Below are 22,950 nucleotides of genomic sequence, written 5' to 3'. Positions count from 1 at the left end.
GTTCGACAAACAAAATCTCTGCAGAAACAATGTGCAGCTAATAAATGGATTGAAGGTCGGTTTTCATCCCCCTCCCCAGACCCAGTGTGGCGGTGCTCCCCTGGGAGGACGGTGGGTGACACCACCTGTGGGTCCGACGGGGGCCCCTTCCATGCTACGACGTCCTTCCCGAGCTCAGTGACATGTGTGTGTTATTGCAAGGTCTACCTGCTTTTTGGGGGTCCTGTGTTTGGTCTTTCTTTTAGTCTAAGACTCTGATAGAAACAGGACCTCTGTGATTAAAGGCAATAGATTTCTAGCTCAGTTTTCACAGTGAAAAGAAGCAAGAACTGCTATGTGACCATTGAAATAACCCTGATTTCTACCACACTTGAGGGTCCAAATTTATTATCTGCAATGACATGTCTCAATAAAAATCAACACACTGGACTGGGGACTCGTCTGGGGACATGGAGACAGTGATTAAGGATGTCCTCCCTTGAGGAAAAGAATGTTCATCAGGGCCCCGTACTGACACGGCCGCCGTGCCTCGCACTGAATTAGTGGAGGATCCGGATCCCGAATTGCTGGGATTAACGGAAAGCGGCACGCTTGCGGTAAGGTGCTTGGAGAAGCGGGCCTGAGCCTCGGTGCCAGATCCTCCCAGACGTCAGCGTGAGGCCTGGTGCGCGAGGAGCCCGCCAACCAGGGCCACCTTCCTGATGGCGGGTGCCTGTCAGTGCCCGGGGCGGAGACTGGGCTACAGTGACTCCAGCTCTGGAGGACACCGAAGAGACAATAGGGGAAACCTGCTTTCCTTCCCACAGGAGCGTCTATGGGAACCCCGAGCGGGCCTCTCTGTTAACCTTAATGAACAGAGAAATTAAGACAAGCAGAAGAATGTACGTTGGCTTCTGTCGGGTGCCTCTCAGGGGTCAGGATCACGGATAAGTCACAGGTGGGTGAGCCCTGCCGTCTCAGAGCCCAGGGAGCACCCGTGTGGGAAGAAAGGGGGCCCCTGCCGGAGATGCGGCCCCTGGAGACACATAAACTCGGCTCTGCCACACACGTGGCAGCCCTGGCCTCCCGTCCGCCTGGGGCAGACAGTGGGCGTGGGCTTGGGGGGGGGGCAGGGGGCCCTGGGGACGGACAATTGTGCAGAGCGACTCTCTCTGGGATGCAGGAAAGCGGCCACAGAAAAGCATCCCACAGAACACGACAGTACGCTTTACTGAACAGAAACAGTTTCCAGCGGGATCGGGAAGGACTCACACTGTCGACCCTCACACTCCCACGAGCGCGTGCCACGACCCTGCCTTCCCCTGCCTGCCAGCTAAGCTGCGCCCATCGGCTTCTCCAGATTCCCGACATTCAGCTCTCTCCTGGTTTCCAGGTACACACAGGGTCCTGCAAAGAGCCCCCCAGTGGAGACTCTAGCAAGTAAGCCTCCGAAGCCAGGAGCCAGCCCCGACGCCAGCACTGCCCTCAGCAGAAACTCAGCCCCACTGACCGTCTCTGTCAGGTCACTTGCTATAAAACAGGAAGTCACCTTCTGAAGCAACAGAACTTCTTGGCTAAAGCGTGCGCCAGGCAAAGCCCCGCCATCCTGGTGGTCCCCCGGGTATTTACCACATCTGTAGCCGACAGACAGAGGCTCGTGGGAAGGGATTGTGGAGAGGCCACCGTGTGTCCTCTACCAGCTCGGCGCTGTCCGCCACCCGTTCGCGTGGTGGCATCCTGTGGGGGCACACGGCAGCCACAGGATTGTAATACCTCTGCTATTTGTGCTAATAGATCGCACCTACCATCTGAGAGACCCCATCAACTGGGAAAAAGGATTAGCAAAGAGCCACCAGCCGTCCAAGTGCAGGGGGCACCGGGCCTGCGGGCACCAGAGGGCTTGAAGGTGCTGCCATGGGAGCCCCTCACGGCCACACAGGCCACCTCAGCCGCAGCTGCCTCCATGAGGGGACGGGGACAGGAAGGCGGGCGCCCGCACTGACCTCTTGCCTCGAACCCGCCATTCGCCACACACTTATTCAATAACACCTGGGCGAGTGCACAGCTCAGTGGTGGGCATGGGGGCCCCGAGAAGATGCCCAGCTGGAGCGAGCGCTCTGCCCGCCAGGCTGTGTCGACGTCACAGTCCGAAGCTTCCATTAAACACACAGGGCAGGGGGCAGGAGGTCCTCATGCAGCGTCACTCCTTCTCACCCAAGAACGGACACCCCCTTGTTGGACAATTAAGACTTTCTGCATATGTGAAGTTTGGGGAAGATCTTCACTCAGCTTCACTATCTAAGACTCCAACGCTCGTTCAAAAAAGTCACTTAACTGACAATCGATCAGTTCAGAACCCCAATTTGTGGACATCGAGGGGAAGATAAAGGGGAACTGGACTGTCACCGTCGGGAGTCAGGAGAGCCGGGGGACAGACCCCGCAGAACCATCCTGCGCCGGCCGAGAGCCCCGCGGCGCCCACGCAGGAAATCCGAAACCCGGCTGAGACATACCTCAAGACTCCTCTCCACAGGGTCGTCTCTCTCTTCCCTCCTGATTTCCTCCAGTTCTTGACACTTCTTCGTAAGGGTCTGAATTTCCTCTCTAAAGTGGGAGGGAAAAGATGACGTCTTACTCGTCATCACGCAGTGGCCCACATCTGTATGTGATGGCAGGGAGGGCCGACTGCGGGGCTGCCAAGGCCACCTCTCCCGCGGTGACGTGGGGCCCCCGCTACCAGCCCCCTGCACCTTGGCCGGCACGGGGTCCCCACTGCGGGACCGCGCTCTGTGGCCTGTGTCAGCGGCCGGGCTGGCAGCCGCGGAGGGGCAGGGCCGGAGGACCCCCGGGCCGCCACTGCCTCTGGCACGTGGGAAGAACCAGGCAGATCCTGACGGCAGGAGTGGCACACGGGGAGCGCCACTTGGGCTTCTCAGCGCACGGTGTGAATGGAAGCGAATACGCAAATACAACTCGTGTCCTCGCTGCGGGTTTCAAAGGCGACAGGAAAACAGCTCTTCCCTGCGCACCTGCCCTTTCTGTCTCCTTCAGTCCTGCCTTCCGACAAAACCTAGTCACGGTTCTCCAGAAAATAAATATTCTTATTCGTTCCAGCAATCTGTGTCTTCCTCATTATTCTGAGAGCTGAATATTTCCACTTAGTGTTCTAACTTACTTTTGGGGGCATTTCTCACTAAGGTGAAGTTTGTAGAACGTAAAATCCACTAGAGTAAAGTACAGGATGAAAGTACAGGTTTCCACGAACTCACGGCATCATGGCACCATCGCCAACTCCAGAACTCTGCCCTCAGCCGTCCCTTCCTGCTTCCCCGCCCCGCACCCCTCTCTGTGACTTTGCTGACGTGGTGGGATTGCTCAGTGCGTGGCCCTTCCTGTCTGTGTCCTTCATGTGGCGTGATGTGTGGGAGGCCCGCCCACGCGGTCACGTGTGTCAGAACCCAGTCCTTTCTGTCCCTTCGCGTGGATGTACTTCCGTTTCTTATCTTGCCTCAGCTGATGGGCTGGGGGCTCTTTCCCCTTTTTGAGGCGTGAGCAAGGACACACTGATGGTGCGGGAGGCACCATCCTGGGAGTCCTGACCAGGGAGGCAGCAGTGAAGGGTGCGTGCAGAGGCAAACCCCAGCCTGGTGGGAAGAGCCCTTTCCCAGAATTGGGACTTTTCCTCCGAAGGACGCGAAGAGCCGCCACAGGATGTCAGGACTTGGAGTGGCGGACTCAGGCTGGGGCAGCCGTGTGAAAACCGCTGCAGAGCCGCTCAGAGGGAAGACAAGAAGCGCCTGGAATCCAGTGATCTCCTCACAGCCTGTGACTCTGGGAGCACTCACCTCAGAGCCTCCTCTCTCCCTCTTCTCTCCTCCTCGCCTCCCTTCACGTGCTCCAGCTCCTTCTGCAGGTCAGTGTTGGTCTGTAGCAGCTGCTTGACCTCCAACCTGAGCACACAGAACCAGAGACATTTCAGCGTTCGTGAAAACAAAGTTACATCACACGCCCCCCTTCCTTTCTTATGACAGTGGATGGACACGGGGCCAGATGGGCAGAGGCGCTCGTTTACCACCACGCAGAGCCAGGAACAGACCCGACAGGCCTGCCACTCCGGCCGTGGTTCCTCCAGATATTCGTGTCCGCGACTGTTAGGTGCCCAGGATACAGGGTGAGGAGACGCAGACGAGCTGCAACCCCAGACGAGCTGGAATATTTCATTATCCCAATAGTCACACAATTGGTACATAACCCCTGAGATGAGTGCTTGGAGGGTCCTGTCCACACCGCATGGGGCTGCTGCCTGAGCCGAGCCATCGAGGATGGAGGGGTGACCCAGGACCTCCAACTAAACTGCTTCCCACAGGGCTTTCCTGGGTCCCACAGGTGGCACGTGGCTAAGAACACCGCTCCAAGAGGAGACCTCAGTCTGAGCTCAGCTCTACTGCTCACTCTCGTGTGACCTCACTTTTCAAGGTTCCTTAATCTCATGAATCAGAGGAAACACCTTGAGTGTTCCACAGAGTGTCTGTCACCGAGCAAGGGCTCAATAAGTGGAAGCTCTTATCATGCCAGGTGACAGCTGAAGAGATGATCAAAATGACTAGTCCAATTTTGAAAACCTTTCATGAAACACTAATTCTTACAAAGAACCTACCAATTCACATAGATGCCCTTGGATTGGAGGAGTAAGAACAGGTGGAATGTGAAAGGATTTTCCTCTGCTGTAAACAGAAGGCAGCAGAGAACTTAGGAGGCGAGGAGTCCGCTAGGGAGTCCTTCTCAGACCTGAATGTGCACATGAATCACCAGGGGGCCTCATTAGACACAGAGTCAGATTCAGGAGATCTGGGTCTGACAAGGTTCTGCATCTCTCACCAGCTCCAAGGTAAACAGAGCCTAGATTCTGCATCTCTAACCAGCACCCAGGTGGGCCTAGATTCTGCATCTCTAACCAGCTTCCAGGTGGGCGGGGCCTAGATTCTACATCTCTCACCAGCTCCCAGGTGGGCGGGGCCTAGATTCTACATCTCTCACCAGCTCCCATGTGGGCGGGGCCTAGATTCTGCATCTCTAATCAGCTGCCAGGTGATGCTGAGGCTACTGGCTTCCCAGACCATACTCTGAGAGATAAACCCCATCTCAGAAGACACATGGGTTTGGCTTATTCATGACAGAACTGCAACTAGAGAAGCCACAAGTAAACAGTGGAGGAGACAGGCTGCAGATCAAGACACTAGAGAACAAACAGTGAATAAGCAAAATCTGGAGGCTTTGCCTTTCAAACTCTCAGGGTCACACTGAACACTTGACAGCATTTATGTCTTATTTGGCATTTAGACTGGAAGTCATAAACATATTACTGACTCTCTAAACCACTCTGCCTAAGATCTAACTGATGGCCTACCTACTTTACACAAATCAATGAAAGCAAATTCTTCTCTAAAAAATAATTTGGAAATCACTCTGGAATTCAGCATGAACAGATTTAAATGATACCTCCCCTTCTTTCAGTGATGTAATATGGTCAATTAACGTCTTCTTTTTACCACTAAAGTGACTTCTACTTCACAAACAAGACATAGAAAGTTTCTGAATCATACAAAACTACAGCAGCAATTACTACGAGGAGCTGAGCGTTTCCCCTGAATTCACCAGAAGAGCTGGACTCTAGCCACAACCCCCTCCCAGGGGCATGAGGTGCCGGCTGTGCCCCGCAACCCACTCTTTCTCCTGCAGCTGCATCTGCAGGGCGTTCCGCTCGCCTTTCAGGCTCTGCACGGCCCCCCCGGAGACTCTCGCTGTCGTCCTCCCGGTCGCCCCCCCGGCTGCCTGGGCACAGTGGAGCTGGACGAAGAGCGCACCACAGCGTTTGACTTGACCACTTCTGAAGCGTGCGGTTTGGGGCTTTCCATCGAACTTATTTTCTAGAGGCAACACAGGCATTTTTTAGACGTTCTTTCTCATTTTACTTTACGGTTATGAAACCCAAGGAAGAGACAGTGACCAAGGGAAACTTGTCCCAAGCACAGGTATGGGACCATGTGTGACCTCACAACCCTGGGACAGCTCCACCTCACTGGAGCCCGTGGGGAGGGGAGCCTTTTGGGGAAGTGAAGAGCACCCCGCCAGCAGAGCCCCCCCGTCGGGGAAGCGAAGAGCACCCCTCCAGCAGAGCCCCCCATGGGAGGCAAAGAGCACCCCCACCAGCAGAGCCCCCCATGGGAGGAGAAGAGCACCCCGCCAGCAGAGCCCAGCCTGGGGCAGGCGGGGGGTAAGGTGCCATTCATAAAACAGAACACAGGGCCCATGGGAGGCAAATTCATAAGCTTCTTTTCTTTGTGCTCATTTACCCTAGTATTTCCTTAGGATTTCTGCAATTTTCAATCTCTGTGCTTTTAACCCTAAGTGATAACCCAGTTGTGCTGGCTAAGAGCCATGGAGCACCTGCAGCTTGCCTGATGCCGGCCTATCCCAGCCAAGAAAGCACCGTCCCACGGGACTTCTGAGCCAACCCCGGCTGACTCTCTTCCTAACGAGCTTTATTTTCAAAATACCCACAATACATAAAAACTTTTTAGGTTTTTAATGCTGTGTAAATATGTAAAATTATTTTGTTTAATGTTCCCCTCTAGGTTTACTCTGCTCAGCCAAACAAGGGGGCAGCTCTCACGATTTTGCCAGGCTACTCAGAAGATGTTGACACTTCTGACCAACTCCAGTAGAGTCCAACTGGTCACTGACCAGAAGAGTGAGATCAAATTTGCAAATTCAAATCTCCCCAGTCTCCTGGTGGATGGACAGAGTTTCTGAGGACTCAGACACACGGGCTGGTGAGTGACCGGCAGCAGAAACTCACACGCACTCATCAGGCTGGGTTTCTGAAAGGCTCTAGGATAACTGCATCCATCCCCGGTCACACACGGGACTCCAAAACCACGTGCCGCGGGACCGTGGCTTTGCCCCCTTTGACACCGGGGACAGGAATGGCACAGCCCGTGGGTCTCGTCCAGACCTGCAAGAAGTCTGCACTAGGCGCCATCTGGTAGACGGCCACTAGTCATTCACACTTTCACTCTGAGTGTCCTGTGAGCAAAGGACTCGTCTGTGTCCCCACTTTACAAGCTGCCTGGCTTCTCCTTGAGCACCGGCTGGTCCGAAAGGACAGGAGGTGAGCGGAGAGGCGCACCACTCACTTTTTCCAGCTCTGCGATCCGTCTAAGCAGCCGGGGCTTACTCCATTCCACGTAACCTGACGGAGGCAACGGTTTTAAGAGAGATACTGCACACAACCACCCCGATGGCCCCTTCGGCCCGGACCACCCGTCTCAAGCACGGCCTGCGAGTTTTCCCTTCCACAGCCAGCAGCAAAGCCGGGGGACCCCCACCTGGCAGGTGCTTATAAGCCAAAGGGTACCTCCCCGCGAAGGATCCTGTCCCCCACACCACAGTGCTGTCCCTAGTGGGGCATCCAGTTCTGATCCTACCTGTCAGGCCTGGCCCCATCAGTCCAAGATGGTCCTTCTCAAGGTCACATGAGTCCACTCTGCCACATCCTCCACCCGCCTCCCTCCTCCCAGCACTTCCCTCCCTGGTGCTCCTAGCTCTGCCAGCCACCTCACCAGCCACCCTCCCCGGTTGCCCTCTGCGCACTGCTGAGTCGTGTCGGGGGCTGCACCCCAGGCCCACCTCTGCTGCACTCTCATGGGTGCTCCGAATCCCACCCAGGTCCTCTGTTGGCCGGGGACCAGCTGCCGAAGCCTCCATCCTGAACTCACTGATATGTCCTGTCTCCACTTGGACCCCTATTCCACACCACAGACTGGACCCGTTCCCTTCCCCCAGACCCGCTCCTCTCTGTCACCTCCACCTCAGTAAGGAACACCTGTCCTTTTGATCACTCAGATAAAAGCCCTGGAGCCTGGCTCCTCCCTTCCCTCAGAGGCTGCACCTGATCTCCCAAAGGTATCTGGAACCCGGCCACCTCTCAGCCCCGCGGTGCCACCCTGCTCTGGGTCGTCAGCAGCCCCTGCGAGGACACCACAGAAGCCCCGTCTCCCCACAGTACACTCAGCACAAAAGCCAGTCTTTTCCCCTCGGCCCAAACCCCGGGGGCCTGAGCACGGCCTTCACAGCCCTGTCCTGCGCCTAACCCTGCGCCTTCTGTCTCATCGCCACTACCCTCCCACGGCCGCCGCAGGCTGGGCACGCTGGCTCTGGGCCTGGCCGTCCCTCACCTGTCCCAGCTCTGTCAGCTGTCCTGTCCCTGACGTTCCTGCTCACAGGCGCACACCACTGCCCCCAACACTTGCTACCACCTGACCCATGACTGGTAGGTTGGCTTCTCATGCCATCCAGTACGATGTCGCCCCCACGAGGGATGTCTGCTTCTGTTCCCTACTCTGCCCCACTCCCTGGAAGGGTGCTTGGCACACAGCAAGTGCTCGTTAGATTTTGGAATAAATCCTAATGTTGCCTGGCAGTATGTGTCTGCATTTGCGGCAGCTGAACCAGGGCCTCAGGGGCCGGGCGGGCGGGCCAGGATGCTCCCACAGCCTCCACCCGCGTCTTCCCCTCAGAGAACACGAGACGCGGCCTCTCCTGGAGCGTCCCTCCTTGGGTGGCTCTGGGGACAGTACCCTTCATGGTGGAGACGGTGGGGGAGTTGCTCAGCACGCGGTCCAGATCTTCCTTCAGGCTCTGGTTCTCTTCCGTGAGCTCCTGGACGCTCCGGGACAAACTCAGGAGGGCGCTGCTCACTTTTTTCTGCCTTTTGAGGCCCATTTTCTTCTCCCCTGGAGTCCTGGGAGTAACAAAGCCAAGGGCTAGGTCTGAGTTCCTAAACTGGCTTCATAAATGCCTTAAAAGAGGGGTGTGCACACGGCAGCCTGCCCCGGCTCAGAGTGCTTTCTGTAGGTATTTGCATCGCATAGGGAACACAGACTTTGAGCCCCCAGGAAGCAAACTGCTATCCCCCAAACTGGATTCCATCCTCATTTGTAAGCCTGTGGAACAAAATACTATATTTGATACCAGTGGTATATTTTAAACTGCATCACTAGAAAGTGTGTGAGAACTCGCTTTCTGTCGTTACAAAAATACCTGTAGAACGATTTCGCTCCTTATCCCACAAAGTCTAACATACAGCCAGTCCTCACTGTCCAATTTCTGTATTTGCAGATTTGCCTACTTGCTAAAATTTATTTGCAACCCTTGAATCGATACTTGGGGTGCCTTCGCGGTCGCCCAGGGACACGGGTAGGGGGCGGAAAGCCTGAGAGGCGAGTTCCTGGCGGGGTATAGGGGTGCGGATGGGGGTGGGCTCTGCCTTCCCCGCAGTCCCCACGCGCCCCCCAAGCGGCACCTCCACCATCTAGTGAGTGCTATTTCCCCACATTGGCGCTTTCATCAGTGATCTCACGGTTTAAAACCGCCCCCTTCAGCACAATGCTCAGGGGCTGCCCCGCCTTCCTAATCACGAGAAAGCACGTGTGCGCGATGCTGCTCGGGGCATCAGCAGTACCTACTAAGTAAGCCGTCTTTAAACCAGAAACACACACAGAAACAGGGTAGGTGACGATGTTGTGAGCTGAGGCTCACAGGAACCTACTCTGCACGTCCCCCAGGGGTGATGGCTCAGTGTTCAAGCAGGTCTGTGTTGGGGGACACTTCACAGAACATACCTGCTGGGAACAGCAAAGATCAACTGTCCTTTACAGAAAAAGCTTGCCAACCCCAAAGGGGAAAAGGGAAGGCTGTGCCTGGCACAGGGGGAACACCTGATACACGTTCGCAGCTCAGGGCTGAGGCCAGCGACATGGCCAAATCTGTGATAAGGGAATCTCCGAGATAAGGAAACCCTGATGTCTCTCCTAAGAAACTCCTTTGGGGAAATGAACCTGTATTCTTTGTACTTGGTATTAAAGGTCTTCTTGAAAAGGAAGGCCTGCTTTCAACAATAGCGCTAACTGTATGTGGAAGCTGTTCCGTAGTGGGAGCTAAGGACTTGATGCGCGGAGAGTTGAACATGCTGTTAGTAGCCAGCACGTGGCCACTGGAGGGCACGTGTGTAACTGTCCCAGATGGAAATATGTGCACTCGAGCCGCTACACGCCACCCAGGTGCCGGCTCCGAAGAGAAGGGTAGTGCGCGCCCCTCCCACATAACGCCTGCGCTGCTCTTAGGACCAAACACAAAACGTGGCTCCCGACGACGTGATCATACTTCTTTCCTGCAGTTTCAGAGCTTGCCAAGAGAGTCTGGAGACGGTGAATCTGTAAATACCAAATTAAAGTACGTTACAATACAAAATGAGCATGAAGACATCCCCTGAAAAAAAGCTGTAATCAGATTCCTGATTTCTGCCTAACGGATGCAAGTAACACTAAGTTGCTGGGATTCCCGTGCAAGCTAAGGGTCCCCAGGGTGCAGCGGGAAGACTGCCCCCCCACCCCGGAGAAGGCCACGCACCTCCTCGTAGTAAGTCTCCATGGCAATCCTCATCTCTTCCAAATTAGTGGTCTTCATATCAGTCTGCAGTTTGCTGGAAACCCAAGTTCAGAGTTAACACGGCAGTGCCGGCACCCCCAGGGCAGACCAAGGGCAAGAGCGCTTCCCGGAGCATCAGCCAAGGAAGGGCTTCGCGAGAGAAGCGGGCTGGGTGGGAGCCTCGTGGACTGGCATCGAGACCCACGGGAGGATCCTCACACCCTCAGGACCCCCTCTGTGTTGGACCAGCCACCTCCAGGTGCGGTAACAGATGCCCTAAAGCTATTCCTTACTAAGCAGGAGGCTTTCTGGGAAGAAGCGAAGTGCCTGTGAAGGACCCAGGACCGGGGTGAGAACAGCTGCCTCTGGGGGTGGGCGCGGGAGCATCACTTCCCTCCCGTAGCACCAACACCATTCTCCCCGCCCTCAGCATCCCACAGACTTCAGATAAAAAGCTCTAGCAGACAAACGAAAGTACAGTTACAGAGCTCAGGATTCTGAAACAGGAGAAATCAGCAAATGTTCACAGTTGACAATTTCAGCAAGAAACACAGCAGGGGGATGCTGCTGTACACAGGGGAGACGGGGGCAACAGAAGGACTCTCCTCTGCATCACATTACCGGGGGGACGCATGCGTGGCCACCCCGGAGCAGCACCAGGACGCCGCGGGGGCGGGGCAGGCAGCTGGCTTCCCAGCACCGAAGGCTGGCATCAAGACCACAGACCCAGCGCACATCATCAGGCGATCCTCAGAAGACCGAGGAGAGAAAGCATTGCTTAAATGCACCAGGGATAGGAAAAGAGATGAAGGGACGATACCATTCCCGGTGACGTTTGGATGACGGTTAGTACAAAGAGGAAGCTGGGACAAGGGACGTGGGACAGAGGGTGGTGGGGTGGGGACTGAAGCTGCAGTCTGAGCAGACAGAGCAAACACTGGTACTAGAGATGAGGCAAGGCGAGGGGCACGCAGGCTGCCTCCAGCCCGCTGACGGTGGGGCGAGGCCTCGGTGACCCTCCAGAGCCCGCTGCCCCCAGCCCCCACCAGCGCATCCGTACTTGATCATGTTGTCCTTCTCCTTGCAGTGCTGCTCCAGCTTGAGGATCCTCTGCTTTAGCCCGTTAACAACCTGCCAATCGAACACCAGCACATCAATTTGACTGCTTCCATGTCCTCGACCTCCCCCTCCCTCTGGACACTGAGACTGTCCTGTCCCCATGCTGCCAGCTGACCGGGCAGCACCCGGACATCCTCCCCCCGCTTAATCGCTGGCTTCTTTTGTAGTCTCTAGGTGCAGCAAAGCGAGGGCCAACTGTCCCACTGGCTCAGTGCATGGTGGCAGGGCGGGGGGGGGGGGGCAGGGCAGGGCCCGGAGACGTGCCTGCAGGTGCAGAGCCCTCCCCTCGGCCACATTCCGCACTTCCGAGAACCGACGAGATGCACCGCCAGCACCAGATACAAAGATCCCCAACCCTGACCTGCCCTGGGCAACTGCATCCACAGTATTCCCTTGGGGGTGAGCAGAGCAGACAGAGGTCTGGAGGAGCCACCCCACCACTGCTCGCCCACCTCATTTCTTCCTTCTATTAATGTATCACTCTGGGAGATAGCACCCTTATGTTTCTGGAAGACTATCCTTTTCTTTCTTCTTGAGTAGCCAAACAACTTTTTAATTGGATTTTAAGCAAATTTTAAATTATATTAGTAATCCATGAATACATCTTCTTGTAAAAAAAATTAGAACATTATAGACGGAACTATGCTCCTTCACCTTATTCCCTCCACTAAATATTGTTCCCAACTGAACCTGAATTCTCTAGACCCCATTACAGGGGTGTGTACCCATCGGCAATCGGTCGTTCTGCTGTGTTTGCAGAAGCAGCATCCTACCGCACACAGTCTGCCGGTCGTTATCTTCACACCACAAACGGTCTCGGTGTCTATCCCTCTTGTGCCTACAGATCTCAGGGATTCTTACACAGTACGACCATTTGGTGTAGATACCCATCCCTCTATTGACGGACCTTTAAGCTGCTAATACAAACAAGCCATCAGTAGACATCCAGCCCTCCTCATGCATGCGTGCAAATGTCTCTTGAGGGGAGATGGTGACCAGCACAAGTGTCCAATCACAAGATGCCATGACTCTGAAGGGCGATTTGGCAACGGGTCTGAAAGTGGGAACAGTGCATTCCCGAGGATCTAGAATGTCTACTTTTAATCAACTTTAATAATAATAATAATAATAAACCCACAGCGGGGCACCTGGATGGCTCAGTTGGTTGAGCCTCTGACTCTTGGTTTAGGCTCAGGTCATGATCTCAGGGTCGTGAGATCGAGCCCCACGTCCAGGCTCCGCACTCAGCACAGAGTCTGCTTGAGATTCTCTGCCTCTGCCCTGCCCCCTGCTTGCACGTACACCCTCTCTAAATAAAATCAATAAAATCTTAAAAAAGAAAAATCCCACAGCGTTAGAATAAAAATGCAAAAAGCCCTTCCTCTACAAGTATGCATTATTTACATAATTCTAAATCGTCACCTAAATTAATCACATAGACGTTTCTGAACATAGCCGTACTATTTTATATTCTTTAAAAAATTTTTTTCTGAAGGTGTGTTTTAACGTAGTGTTATTCTACTTTTAATGGTTTCTCTTCAATGTCCCCCTCCAATTGGGCAGCTATAAATACCCTTGTGTTAAAGGCTTTTTATCTTGGATTTTTTTCCCGCAGACATGGCCCAAAAGAGAGCCGCACTGGACAAATGGCAGGCATGACTTCACGGACCATTCCTCGGCTCGGTCCCGCCAACCTAAAACGCAGCATCCAGCCCGGAGCACGTTGGTGCATTCTCAGTCCTGCCGACGCTGGTTCCGATCATCTTACTCATGGTAGTTCAAGTGAACGTCTTCACTCAAGTATGCACCGTGGGGTAGCGGCGGGGACCCAGGCAGATGCTGCCTGGCTGCGCGGGGCCTGTGGGTTCACTCTGAACCAACCTGGGCGAATCTCTTAACCTGTTTCCGGATTTTAAAACATGCGGATTGGGTCCCTATCACAAAACAATCCAGTGAGATCATGTACGACTACACAAGGCCTAGAAGCTGCTACTCATCTAAGAATGATTTTCTTGCGGAAACACTAGACGTGTTCTAGGCCCTGAGAGTATTTCCTTCGTGCGGTCGCAGGGGCAGAGCCCGGCTTCAAGCACTCACGCAGGGCCGACTGCTTGCTCTCCGCGCAGGCCAGCACCGGCCCTCCACGGGCTCGGGCAGAGGACTCGGTCACACCGATTCACGTCCACCCCGCTCCCTTGTCACACGGATCCAGTTCCTGCTGTCGTCTCAGGGGTTCTGTTATAAATTTTAGGTCACCAAACCCGATAGTCACCTCACTAGTGTTATTAATTCCTTGTGTTCAACAATCTCAAAATTGCATCCCTTCCAGTTTTCCTTTAGCTTTTCGCCTTTCTAAGGAGAGCTGCTCCCTTGCCTCAGGAGGGCTGTGGGGATACCCTTCTGTCCACCGTGGGGGCTTCCCGCCACGGCACTGGTCACAGAATGGCACTGTTGCCCGTCCCCCAGCTTCACTCCGTCTGCTACGTGCGGTGCGGCCCCACGGCAGAGGTGGCCCGGGGGCCGTAAGGGTTAACCCACCCCCGCTTGGTTTCTGCACGATGTGTGTCTTGTCTCGGGTGTGGTGGGGGCCGCCCCCACTGGGACCGCTGTGCCCTACGATGTACCGCCTGCCCCGCGCCCCGAGAGCACCTGCGGCGTGTCCTGCTAAGCCCCCCGAGCCGGCTCCCTGGAGACTGGGCTTGGGGAGCTTGGGCCCTCGCTCTGTCCCCCCCGGTGCACCTGTGCTGGAGGAGGGGCAAGCCCCCAGGGCGGCTCTTTGGGCCTCAGAGGGAGGGTACCTGAGCTGCTGGTGACCGTACTCACCCAGCCGGCATCAGGCCTTTTCTCTGCCAGAGTGCGAACAAAATCCGGGCCCTGCGGTAAGCAGACGCAGAGATGAAGGCGCGGGCGGCGCGGCCTGTCCCCCCCAACAGCCTGAGGAGTGGGGCCTGCGCCGACCCAGCCCGCGGCCGGGCGCCACCACACGGGGCCACAACTTACTCGGGATGGGTCCAACAGCTGCTCTATCTGCCGGTCCTTCCTGCTGTTTTCCTCTTCTAGGCGCCGGAGCTTTGCTCTCATGAGATCCACATCACTTTTCTGCGTGTGCAATGACTGAAGGGAAACAACCACACACACGTACACTCGTGCACACACGTGTGCACACGAACATCCAGGTGAAACCCCTGTCAGAGCAGACCTTGCAAGCGGCCCGGTGCCCGGTCAGGGCCCTGTGTGTGTCGCAGGGGAAGGACAGCTGCATGTCACGGGGAGGAGCCCTGTGGGCACCGCCAAGCGAGCCTGCGTCTGTTACAGCACATGTCGCTACGACTCGTCAAAGGCTAACTAACGTCCACTTAAAATCCTTGTCCCCTGCTAGGGCTCAGGGGGTCACAGCAATGGCCTCACAAGTTTCCACCAATCTGTGGTGAACTGAGGAGAAAAGACCATGCAGTCAATTTCCCACTCAACTGAGTTGATTCGATCCCACAGCTGCCCTGTACTTGGAAATCTCTTCCGTTGCCTCGTCTGGGCTTACATCACCCTTTTATGAAAGGGTGACGGCAGGGTATTTTTCATTTTTGTTTTTCACGTCCTCACTTGAAAAAGCTCTCTCCCAGGCCGTGGAACCCCAGAGCCCAGGGCGCACAAGCCGCAGGGGGCAGCGCCCACACGGTCAGCCAGCATCAGCCCCCAGCTGGACTAGCCAGCTATCCTGGAAACAGCCTTCTCCTCTCTGGGCACTCGTGGTGTCCCGGAAGAGAGACGGCATCTGAACAAAACCACCACCAGCAGCCGACTCAAAGCGCACACCCACGGAGGGAGGCCTGGCAGGCCGGCCACACGCCCGCGGTTGGCTAGTGGCGCTCTGGGGCACGAGACGTTCCTGGCACTCGGTGAGGGTTTAATCAATAAGTCAGTTCATGCACAGTCGTTGGGAAGGAGAAAAAATCGTATGATGGGAATTCTGCTTTGGAAATAGGGGCTACGCTCACTGTCCCCTGTTCCTCCTGCTCTGTACAGTGAGAAACCTTGGACACTATACGGGAGGCAAACATAAGGAGGCTCATAAAGGTGGAGAGAAGAAGCAGACTAGCTCAGGACCCAAGAGACAACCGCAGAGTCCCCCCTTGTGCCTCACACGCCCTCAGTGGAGTACGGGGGAAAGCCAAAGCCTGGACGAGCCCATGGGCACAGACAGGAAAGCCTCCTCTCCCCAGCAGGAAAGGGGAGCCTCACCAGGCAGAAAACTTACAGACAATAACGGCTCCACCTCGGGCAGACCGCAGAATGGAGCATGGCCCCATCCCTGCCAGTGAGGACTGAGTGCGGAGCCCAGCCCCCACCCCCGCCAGGCCCTGGCAAGATGCCCTGCCCCCTCCTTGCTGGAGGAGAGGGGTGGTCAGAGGAGGCCTGGGGGAGGGTAAGGTCTTTACTGTCCAGGGGTAATGAGGCCACACACACAAATAAAATGGAAGACTTAAATCCTAACATACCAAAAATTACATTAAGTGTAAATGATCTAAACAAACCACCTGGAAGACAGAAACTGGCAAAGTAGATTAAAAAAAACATGACCAATTATGTTGATTTTCACGTCGTGCAATAGGAGACAGAAGTAGAAGGATGGAAAAAGAGATGCCACTGCAACATTGACCAATGAAAGCGGGAGTGGGTCCATAGTATTAGACAAAGCAGACATCAGAGAACAGACACGGACGTCACGTAGTGACCCTAAGGGCCAATCCACCGAGGACACAGCGACCCTAAATGCACATACACCCAACAAGTGACAAAACTGGAGGGTAGGCCAGACCCACAGGCACAGTGGGGCCTTCAATACCCTTCTCTCAGCGATGAGCAAGCAGCTGGACAGAAAGCCAGCAGGGGTGCAGGGGAGCTCACCCTGCCACCCCACAGGGGCTGATGGCCTGCACACGACACCCCGCCTGGCAGCAGCATACGCACTCTCTTCCCAAGCCCGTAGCACAGACGCGAAGACACTCCTGGGGCCACGTGGCCAACCTAGACACACAAGAAACCAAACTACACGGGGTGTGTTTTGTGGCCACAATGAATCAGACTACAAGTCAGCAACAAAAGCAACATGAAAATCTTTAAACTCTCAGACACTTAACGACCCAATTCCAAATAACCATGGGCCAAAGGATCTTCAGGGAATTAGCACATCAAAAAAGTACATCAGGGCGCCTGGGTGGCTCAGTTGGTTAAGCGACTGCCTTCGGCTCAGGTCATGATCCTGGAGTCCCGGGATCGAGTCCCGCATCGGGCTCCCTGCTCGGCAGGGAGTCTGCTTCTCCCTCTGACCCTCCCCCCTCTCATGCTCGCTCTATCTCATTCTCTCTCTCAAATAAATAAATAAAATCTTTAAAAAAAAAAAAAGGATGCAGCTGGACCAGGGCTGGGCGGAAGGAGCCCCTGGTATGGGCCGCCCGGGAAGGCTCCCAGGGCAGGACGCTGAGTGGAAAATGCCAAATGTAATTCCATGTACAGAACATCGTCAGGATGCCAAAATTATAGAGATGGGGAGAAACGTCTGTGGTCACCAGGAGTTAGGAATGGTGAGCGGGGAGGGAGACAGCTACAAAGGGGCAGCTTGAGGGACAGCCTGGGGCATCACGTATGTTGACCAAGGTGGCAGGTACATGACTATACACACATGGCAACATGGCACGGAACTGGACACGCATGGCGCCCATGTCCACGTCCTGGTTTTGACACTGTGCTGACAGGTGGGGGAGATTGGTGCAGGGGACTGTCTGTGTTACCTCTGCCACTGCCTGGGATGGTCTACACCCCGGGGCACTCGCTGAGGGCCGGGCTCCCTGGGACGGTCTACACTCCTGGCCCCTGGCTGAGGGCCGGGCTCCCTGGGATGGTCTACACCCCGGGAACCTCGCTGAGTGCCGGGCTCCCTGGGAGTCTACACCCCGGGCCCCTGGCTGAGGGCCGGGCTCCCTGGGACGGTCTACACCCCGGGACCCGGGCTGAGGGCCGGGCTCCCTGGACGGTCTACACCCCGGGACCCTGGCTGAGGGCCGGGCTCCCTGGGACGGTCTACACCCCAGGACCCTGGCTGAGGGCCGGGCTCCCTGGGACGGTCTACACCCCGGGACCCTCGCTGAGTGCCGGGCTCCCTGGGAGTCTACACCCCGGGACCCTGGCTGAGGGCCGGGCTCCCTGGGACGGTCTACACCCCTGGCCCCTGGCTGAGGGCCGAGCTCCCTGGGACAGTCTACACCCCCGGCCCCTGGCTGAGGGCCGAGCTCTCTGGAACAGTCTACACCCCGGGACCTTGGCTGAGTGCTGGGCGTGGTGTGGAATCCTTGCATGGGTACTTTGCTGAACCTTCATAGCTACCCTGTTAAACTGCACCTTTATGGTCCCCATTTTTCAACAGGAAACTGAGGCATCACTTGCCATAGAAAAACGACTCCAATGCTCAAGATCCCAGAGCCACAGAGTCATGGAAGTGAAATTCTCTTCTCTCTGCATTTAGAAGCCTAGGCTGACTTTTTCCAGATGCCTGTGATGGTAAGTTTGAATAAAGTCAGTATAATTTTACCCAGGGACCCACTTCTAGCCTTAGGAAGATCCAAGAGTGCTATTGCAGTGATGATGCAGAGTTCAAAATAAGGGTTCTCCCCACCATACCGCTGATAAGCAGCTGTCCAACATTTGTTCACAATTTCTGAGGACAAGGGAGTATGGGTGCTCGGGAGGTACCTTCACTGCTGGGCTGCTCCCACAGCAGCGCAGTCTCTTGGTTCTACCTGAAATCTGAGCATCTGGTCTGGACTGACACAGAAGGACTGTGTCTTGCACACAGCGGCCTAGACCAGCCTGCTCCTCGCAGGCTCCTCACTATGGCCGTGCCCTGGGGGTGCTGGCTACCCACACCCTGTTTAACCTCTGGTGCCCAGATGGGCCGTGGTCCCGCAGATACGGCTCAGCTGGAGGGGACAGTAGGGCTAGAAAGAGACTAACGTCATGGAAGGGAGTGAACTGGCCTGTTCTCTAGGGGCACGAGAATGTGTAAGGGCATGAAAGAGCAGCGTGGCCGTAGTGGTTATGGTGAAGGTGACGAGGATGACAATGATTTATCTCAGTGCAATTCACACTTCAGGGACTGGAGGATAGCACAGGGCAGTAAAAGCAGCCTTGGCCTTGGGAGGCAGATGGCCTTGGTGGAAGTCTTCATTCTGCTACTGGTTGACCTCGGACAGACCACTACCTTGTCTGAGTCTCAAGGTCATCACCGGCTAACAGCGTGCACTCCCTCACAGACTCCTGTAGAGATCCATCGCGCGAGGGCACGTAGAACGTCCGGGCCACACAGAAGAGACACACACACGGGAGGCTACTGGTAACAATGACACCAGTGACCTCACCCGATGCCAAATCTCTGTGCGGAGGGACTGTGAGGTCAAGCCCGTGTTTCCCCTGACGCCCTGCCATGCTGCGGGAGCAGAGCAGAGATGGCGCTGACACAGGGGGAGGCTTCCCCCGCAGCTGGTACGAGGTGGGCCACCCAGCTTCCAAGGCACCGGGCCGGGCTTCGAACTCAGGAGTCCCGCCAAAGCTCATGTTCTTTCCGCGCAGACATGTCAGCACCGACCCTGACCGTCCTACCTGTCCTTGCAGAAGGCTCTCGTTATCCCAAACCAGCAAGGGACAGACAGTAACATTACCTTCTTCAGCTCAATGATCTCGTCATACATGTCTTCCTTCTCTCTGTAGACCAGGGTCCCGGGAACATGACCTAGAGGACGACACACCAACGTCTGAAAAGATCATCGCAACAGCAGAAAGAATTCTTGGCTGTACCTTAAGGAAAACCTGGAAGTTGATACAATTACCCTTTTTAAAAAAGGAGGATTAAAAAAAAAGGAGCAAAAATACTTCAACATTTTTAGCCTGACCACAATACTTCACCCAAATTAAGGAGACCAAAACTGATGGCAATACAGAAATATAAAGCAGGAGGAAACGGAAAGGTGTGAACACAGGGCTTACTTGCAGGAAAAGGAAAGAAGGGGTCAAAAGGAGAAGTGGTACGTTCAGGTTTTAAATAACAAACAAAACAAAAAGACAAATAAACAATCCCCCTTCCCATGTCGAAACAGTGAAGCATACTCTGGTTTCAGCGTGATACCCAATATATTGAGACTCTAAAACATTCAAGCCTGAAGTAGAACTCGGAGCCAGCCGACACAGGAAGGGGGTCAGCTCAGGGTCACAGCGACAAGGGCCCGCCGTGCTCCCGGCGGAGGTCCACAAAGACAGCAGGAAGAGCCAGGCAGGAAACATGAATGAAGACCAGGCAGGAAGACAGAGACAGGACAACAGAGCCAGCTTTTCTGGTGAGATGTGGGCTTTTCCTTATTTGCAATTGTTATTTCTAAGACTGTGTATCTGACAGATTTCAGTACGACTCCACGTTTAGGGAGGTGGGCCCCATGGGAGCCTGGGAAGATGCCACCGTCCACATTAGGAAAGCTACTTTCTAGAAGGGCAGAGGGGACCTGCAGGACCCCTGTCCTCTCTCCATGACCTCGTAGGGACGGAGCCAGCACAGGAAGCTCCAGTCTCACTGAGTCAAAGCAGACCCTGCGCTCTCCCTCCTGCTTTTCCTTACGTGTGGCCTTGTCACTATCACCATGCTCACCATTGCTGGCAGAACGCCTGAGATTTGACCTCTTCATTCTTAAAGCTTCTGTCAGATAGTCGGGCGTGCTGCTGGGGGGGCTGGTCCGTGCATGCTCCAAGGTCAGGTCTGACTTCAGGGCTTGGGTCAGACTTCCTGGTTTGAACGTGCATGGATTTAACATGACAGGTACACACAAACACAACGGGAGGTTTTGCCTCTAATAATCAATTTTCCTGGGCGGAAGAAAGCTTAAGTCAACCAGCAGATAGTGGCAATCAGTGCTTTGCTGATAAACGTTCAATAAGCAGCTCTCAAGAGACAAAGAAAGCCCAGATTGGTAGCATCTGCCTATTTCCCTGGTACAAATATTCCCACCACGTCCAATTTCAAGCTGTCAGTGTGCCATCGACCAGCTCACAAAATTCCTAAAAATGGAACCATTGGCTCGTGCAAGCCGGTAGGAGCTGTCTCCAACAGGCCAGGCCAGCCGTGCTGAGACATCCTAAGACTCAAAGGGACACAGCGTCACAGACGCAAACCGTCAGGAACTACACTGCACATCACGGAAAGGTTACGAGGCTTGGTCAACATCTTTGAGAAGATTAAAAACAATGTCATTCAAATAAGTCATATCACAAACTCTATCTTAAATCACCACCTGCAATTCCTAAAACTCTCCTGTGGAGCAGGAAAGGTCTCTGTCGGAGCGACCACGTACCTTGCTTTGAGCTTCCCAGCCACAGCTTCTGTGGGGTTAAGGACATTCTGTTACCAAGAGGCATGCTTGCTGCTGTCCTCAAAGATCTCCAGGACGTCACTTTTCTCGGCTTAGAGTAATAAGGTGACTCTAGAAAGTCAACATACAGTTTCAGAGGTGCAAGAGATCAATGCCCCCTCAACATAAGTGTCTGAGAGAGACAAGAACAGTACCACAGAATATTCACGAGACCACTGTGACAAAAGTAAAAAACACAGTCGTGATATGTATATATACTTACATTTAAAAAAAAATTTTGTTATAAAGACATAACATAATGGGAAATTTATCTAAAAATGCAAATCCATAATTCTGCCAATATTTGACGTTTTACAATGCGTGTGTAGTTCGACATTGTCACAGTTATAGTCAACACACAATTTTGTGTCCTTTATACTCGATACTGTAAAAAACTTCATTTTGCTACACAGTGACGTAAGCAATAATATTAAGAACTTAATATATTAAAAAATCTAGAAGAGGGGTGCCTGGGTGGCTCAGTCATTAAGCGTCTGCCTTCGGCTCAGGTCATGATCCCAGGGTCCTGGGATCGAGCCCCGCATCGGGCTCCCTGCTCAGCAGGAAGCCTGCTTCTCCCTCTCCCACTCCCCCTGCTGTGTTCCCTCTCTCACTGTGTCTCTCTCTGTCAAATAAATAAAATTAAAAAAAAAAAATCTAGAAAAAAATTACCTTTCCAGGGCATTTTTTATTTTGTTATCAAAACAAGGGAAATGTTTTATTTATTTATTTTTTTTTAAGATTTTTTATTTATTTATTTGAGAGAGAGAGAATGAGAGAGAGCGAGCACATGAGAGGGGGGAGGGTCAGAGGGAGAAGCAGACTCCCCGCCGAGCAGGGAGCCCGATGCGGGACTCGATCCAGGGACTCTAGGATCATGACCTGAGCCGAAGGCAGTCGCTTAACCAACTGAGCCACCCAGGCGCCCAAGGGAAATGTTTTAAAGTCCTTTTTTAATCTGGAATTTCATCTCTTTAATTATGGAAAATATAGCAAATTTATGTGAAAACTTACTCATAAGACATGCTGATAATTAGCAAAGAAATGTCTGTCTAGAGCAGGTCCTAAAAACCTAAGTCTAATATATTTTTTAAAAATTTCTATGTTTTTTCCATGGCTTCAAAATTTATGAGAAATGTCCCATTATTATTTAGAACAGGAGAATAAAGACTCACTAGACCCGGACGCATTTTTGCTCACCGGGACAGCTGAAGGCCTTCCAAACTTTGTCCATTTAAGTGCTCCCTTATACAGTAAATTAGCAATCAGGGAAACAGCTCCCCAAGTAACATTTCCCTCCTAAATGTATGTGATTTATCAATGAATAGTAAGAATTCCTCAGGAAATGTGCACGCACACAGACCAAAGCAGGAAAGGCAGAAGGAAATGGGCCGGGAAGCACAGTGGCGAGCAGGGAGGCAAGCACCCAGCCCCCGCGCTCTGCAAGCTACAAACCCACGTGGAGCTGGCTTAGGCATTCCAGAGCCACGCTTGTGACATGAACAGGACACGCAGTCACTGCTGTCACGGCCCAGGAATCCAGACAGAAGCACACCTGCTCAACACATGCTCCGAAAGGCGTGAAGGAAGCGGGCCCCAGAGCTGAGACCTGGCCAGCCAGAGTGAGAGGCAACACCAGCCCAGGCAGAGAAGCACGAGTGCGCGGGGGACAGGACACACAGGTCAGTGGGGAGCAGGGCACCCATGATCAGTGCTGGTGCAGGATGAGACTCCCCGCCAGGCTGCCAGGAGAAAGTGCAGGGAGACGCCGAGCCGCTGAGGTTCAGCAGCCCCCTCAAGTTGTGATTTGGGGGTTCTCACCGTTGTAACTTACATGAAACACAATTCAGATGTTTACAGAAATCAAGATAAAAACTATTTGATTGTTACGATTTTAAACACTCGAAATGCTGACTTT

At 54.0% G+C, this 22,950-nt stretch overlaps 1 protein-coding gene across 1 annotated transcript in view; it reads right to left on the bottom strand.

The window, feature by feature from the left end:
• The window catches only part of IQCE (IQ motif containing E), a 38,331-nt gene that overhangs the window by 12,415 nt on the left and 2,966 nt on the right, over positions 1–22,950 (bottom strand). The window contains 15 exon segments of the mRNA XM_021680138.2: positions 2,493–2,583; positions 3,825–3,929; positions 5,705–5,766; positions 5,768–5,803; positions 5,805–5,906; positions 7,176–7,231; positions 8,619–8,782; positions 10,204–10,253; positions 10,450–10,522; positions 11,528–11,598; positions 14,410–14,460; positions 14,587–14,700; positions 19,299–19,369; positions 20,276–20,410; positions 20,976–21,104. Of these exon segments, the coding sequence (XP_021535813.1) occupies positions 2,493–2,583; positions 3,825–3,929; positions 5,705–5,766; positions 5,768–5,803; positions 5,805–5,906; positions 7,176–7,231; positions 8,619–8,782; positions 10,204–10,253; positions 10,450–10,522; positions 11,528–11,598; positions 14,410–14,460; positions 14,587–14,700; positions 19,299–19,369; positions 20,276–20,410; positions 20,976–21,039 (1,245 nt within the window). The 5' untranslated portion in view covers positions 21,040–21,104.

Source organism: Neomonachus schauinslandi, chromosome 5 (assembly GCF_002201575.2).
Source record: "Neomonachus schauinslandi chromosome 5, ASM220157v2, whole genome shotgun sequence".
Taxonomy (NCBI): Eukaryota; Metazoa; Chordata; class Mammalia; order Carnivora; family Phocidae; genus Neomonachus; species Neomonachus schauinslandi.
This window is presented reverse-complemented; position numbering and strand designations above follow the sequence as displayed.